Source organism: Priapulus caudatus, unplaced genomic scaffold (assembly GCF_000485595.1).
Source record: "Priapulus caudatus unplaced genomic scaffold, Priapulus_caudatus-5.0.1 Scaffold1124, whole genome shotgun sequence".
NCBI classification, from domain to species: Eukaryota; Metazoa; Priapulida; class Priapulimorpha; order Priapulimorphida; family Priapulidae; genus Priapulus; species Priapulus caudatus.
The window spans coordinates 79,627-84,214 of record NW_014578185.1 but is presented as its reverse complement, the minus strand read 5'-3'; the positions used below and the strand labels follow the sequence as shown (position 1 = coordinate 84,214).

Sequence of the window (4,588 nt, the reverse complement as noted above, 5' to 3'; positions counted from 1 at the left end):
CTGTGTGTGTGTGTGTGTGTGTGTGTGTGTTGTCGCGGCGCGTGAGTGTGTGTGTGTGCGTGTGCGTGTGCGTGCGTGTATGTGTGCGTGTGTGTGCGCGCGTGGGTGTGTGTGTGCGTGCGTGCGTGTGCGGTATACACGTACCTGCCAGAGCACGAGGATGAGCAATGCTAGCAGGAGAATTCCTGCCACCACAGCCAGGATAATGATCCAGAGAGGCACAGCCTTCGCTATTACCTCCGGATGTTCCGGGTTCACTGCTGTTTTCACCTGCACAACAAGCGATGACGTCACGTAAATATGCGTAATTGACAGTCGAGTGTGATAGTCACTGTTTTTTCTCTCTCGCGCACGCTTGCTTTCTTTCTCTCTCTCTCTCTCTCTCTATCTCTCTTTCTCTCTTGCTCGTCTCTGCTCTCTCTCTCTTCTCTCTCTCTCTCTCTCTCTCTCATCTCTCGCTCTCTCTCTCTCTCTCCTCTCTCTCTCTCTCTGTGCGTCGTGCTGTCTCTACTCTCTGCGTTCGTGGCTGCGTTCGGGTGCTCTGCTCTCTCTCTCTCGCCTCTCTTCGCCTCTCTCTCTCTTTTCTTCATCCTTCTCTCTCGCCTCCTCTCTCTCTCTCTCTGCTTTTTCTCTCTCATTTTTCTCCTCCTCTCTCTCTCTCTCTCTCTCTCTCTCTTTCTCACTCTTCTGCTTTCTCTCTCTCCTTCTTTCTTTCTCTGCTCATCGCCTTCTCTCGCTGCTGGTTGCGTGTTGCTGTGTCTCGCGAGGCGCCCTCTCTCTGTTCTTTCACTCCCCTGCTTTCGTATTCCTTACTGTAGATCTTTCGTGGTGAGCTCAGGTCGGCTCGGCGGTGCGGGTGTACAGTATAAGGCAGCCTCTCGTGACGTGGCTATACCACGTGACGATTAATCGTCACCTCGTCAAGCTTTCTCCTGCAACATACAGATGGCGCCACACCGTAACACGCGCGTGGGAGTCCTTGTGTCAAACCCTGAAATGTGACTACGAAATAAATTTACTTAGAGTTCCCTACAGCAACATAATGCGACTTGATATCAAGTTGAGACGAAAAGTTCTACATTGGTTTTCTAATGCCATCTTATTTGAAACATGCGATTTGGAGGAGACGGGCTTAGTGATATCAGCATTGCTATAAACTGTGCTGGAGAAACGCTGCCTTGATAACTGGAAGTGCCGAAGAGTTATTGTGGTTGGCGTACGTGCACTACATGCTGAGAGGTCTATGTCCCCAGGTGGTACTGGCCGAACGTACCTGGGTTACGGTCCGGTATAGCGGAACGTTACCTGGTACGTAGTCATAATATCCGCGACCGTACCTCGCCTACTCCACTAACGAGTGCTGGGAGCTCGCCGTTTACGGCCTACTCCCGAACCCTAAACCCTAACCATATACAGATAGTTACCAGGTACGTTCGCGTTTACCTCGAACCCGTACCAAGGTACGTTCCGGCCATGAGTACTTGGCAGACATAGACCTCTCAGTGCGACTACTGGTTAAGTCTGACCGACCACGACGCGCGTATTCAGAGGAAGGTGGTGAATTTTTTTACTTTAGGCATTAGATTAGCAGAAGATTAGAATGAGTGGAAGAACTCTAGCTAGTTACTACGGCCCAAGATAGTTGGCTTCCGTCTTCAAAGCGTCGCACCCAGCGCAGTACTCATGGGTAGTTTGAATGTATGCGGAGAGATGCACATATATATATATATATATATATATATATATATATATATATATAATATACGTTAGTATATAGTATCATGATCATGTGACACATTGTGTGCTGTTATCATCATCATTATCACCATTATTATATTATTAATACTACTACTATTATTATTATTATTATTATTGTTATACGCACGGCGACCAGTGTTTCCAGCCAGAGACGTGATCTGACGAAGATGACGACATATTCCGTCGGCTCGAGCTGGCCCGTAGAACACGTGATCATAGCGCATTCCTTGTTCTCACATTTCTGCAATGTCGGCACGACAGAAGGAAATAAAACGTTAGGCTTCTAATGAAAAAAATTCGCGAGAAAATGATGATAGAATATGAAAGTTGTAATAATGTGTAGAATGCGCAAAGAATTATTGCGTTGCTTGCAAGCAATGTACAAAATCTTGACCATAACCACAACCTCAACTCTAACTCTAACCCTAACCTTAACCTTAGTCCTAACCGTAACCCTTGCCCTTGCATTTATTCTAACGCTAAGTCTAATAATAACCTAACCCTAAATCCAACCCTAAACCCAACCCTAACCCTAACTCTAACCCTAACCCTAACCCTAACCCCAACCCTAACCCTAACCCTAACCCTAACTCTAACCCTAACCCTAACCCTAACCCTAACAGTAACCCTAATCGTAACCCCAACCCCCAAACCGATTTTAATTAATAAATTTTAATTATAACCCCGTCTGCAACTTTTTAAGTAAACAGTGCCATGTAATGTCCACGTGAATCTAGTGAAAATCTAGCGAAATGTATGTGAACGCATGCACGCAGAAGAAAGGACAGGATACGCTTTTCCAGATTGAAAAACGCAAAATCTCAGCGTCGCAAAGAAATTAACGTAGAACGTTTATATCGGCATGCTACTCACCGTTATGTTTTCTAGGACATCTGTACCTTGCTTTTGCACGCATGTGTAATACATCGTTATTGTTAATACGTTTCCATTGCTAATTTTAATAAGTTAATAATTAGTATTCGTAATAATTATTCTCGCAGCATCCCTATTTGTACCGCATTTCACCGAATCATTCACAGCATCCCTCTCTTAGCAATTCTCATAGCATTCCTCCCTCACAGCATCCCTCCTGCAGCATCCCACACGCCTCACTGAATCCCTTGCAGGGCTTCACTCACCAGCCTCCCCTCCAGCTCGTCGACATGCAGCAGCCTCTCCTCGCTCGTCGCCCGCTTCACCTTCACTGAGTGCTTCTCTTCCACTGTGTTCAGCGAGGAGGAGGAGGAGGGGGAGGAGGTTTTCCCCTCGGTCGTCTCCGACCGGTTTCTCCTGATCAGCTCCTCTATTGTTTTAGTCTTTTCGAGCGCCTGTGCGAGTAAAGGTGTGCGGTGTTGGGTGTTAATCACGGACAGGTGCAAATTAATGCAGGTATGTGACAGGTGGACTCGTGGGAGAGAAATATATACAGGTGGGTATGGAAGAGGATACAGGGGAATATTGGTAGAGAGAAACAGGTGATTATGGGGAGAGTATAGCTGAGTATGGGAAGGGATACAGGTGGGTGTGGGAAAGGACATAGGAAGGCTTTTGGAACAAAGACACAGGTGGGTTGGGGAGGGGGTCTAAACCCAAAACCTTAACCCTAAATCCCAAACTCAAAAACCCCTAAAACCTCAACAAACCCACCACGGACAACAATAACAACGACAACATAACAAACATAAAACCTCTAACTAACCTAATAATCTTCTAAAAACCTCTAACTAACCTAATAATCTTCTAAAAATAAAAACTATTATATATATCTAAAAATCTCTAACTAACTAACCTAAAATTTTTTTAACTAAATAACTAACTAATCACTCCTGCGCAAGATGGCGGCGGGTTTGACATTGACTGACCTTGACACGCGCAGGGTTGACGTTATTGGCCTGACACGACCCCGTGCCGTCGCCACCCACGACGATAGGCGTCGCTATGAGGTAGAGTAGATGTCCCTTCAGTTTTGTGAAGCTTGGCCAGAGTATCTTAACCTCGCCTTGAGAGATGAGACTGTTACCAATGTTCTGCACCTAGAATTGAGAAGAAATTCATACGGTTGATATTTAGTGTAATCACATTATACGTATACAGTTTTCTTCTCTTCCTTCTCCCTCTCTTTTTTTTCTTCTTCGTTCTTTGCTTTATTCGTTTTTTTTTTCTTTTTCTGCTGCTGCTTTTTTTATTTTCCTCTTTCTCTCCAATTTCTATTCTTCTTCGATTCCCTTCTTGTTCTTGTTCTTCTTCCTTCCTTGTTTTACAGTATTATTAGATAGTTATAGCCAAATATTCATATCAATTCATATCAATGTCTAACATCCTGTGAAACTGGTGACGTAGTACTAACTGCCATTTCTTCGGGAATAAATGGTAGGCTGATATTAATTATTCCCGATTTGATAACAAACACATTTTTGATTATATCTAGCTGTATATGGGCCTACCTCGTAGACGTGCGTTATCTCTGGACCAATCTCCTCCTCGGTAGTTGGCGCCACCGTCATCTCGTAGTCAGACGGGAAGATCACTTGTTCGGGTTCGGAAATTCTGAGCAGAAATTAATCGATATTCACGATCGGTATTATAAAATCAGATAGTAAGCGCAAAAAGCTCGACCAAAAGTAAAGCTATCTATCGATCAATCTATAAATATTGATTGGAGCGTTCTAAAAACGCTGCTTAGTAAGGAAGTGCCGCAAAGTCGACACGTTTGCACGGAAGCAAAGAACGGAGAAAGACACGCAAAAACTGGTATATATCTCAGCACGGTGACATAAATAATAGGGGGCAGCTGCCCCTCTTGCTCCCCCCGCAGGCTACGGCCCTGATA

The 4,588-nt window shown here is 44.8% G+C and overlaps 1 protein-coding gene across 1 annotated transcript in view; it reads right to left on the bottom strand.

The window, feature by feature from the left end:
• Window positions 1-4,588, bottom strand: part of LOC106815471 (integrin alpha-PS2-like) — a gene marked incomplete at its 5' end in the record, with an annotated part of 72,515 nt that overhangs the window by 4,132 nt on the left and 63,795 nt on the right. The window contains 6 exon segments of the mRNA XM_014819936.1: window positions 145-276; window positions 823-932; window positions 1,886-1,999; window positions 2,898-3,086; window positions 3,621-3,791; window positions 4,203-4,305. Coding sequence (XP_014675422.1) covers window positions 921-932; window positions 1,886-1,999; window positions 2,898-3,086; window positions 3,621-3,791; window positions 4,203-4,305 — 589 coding nt within the window.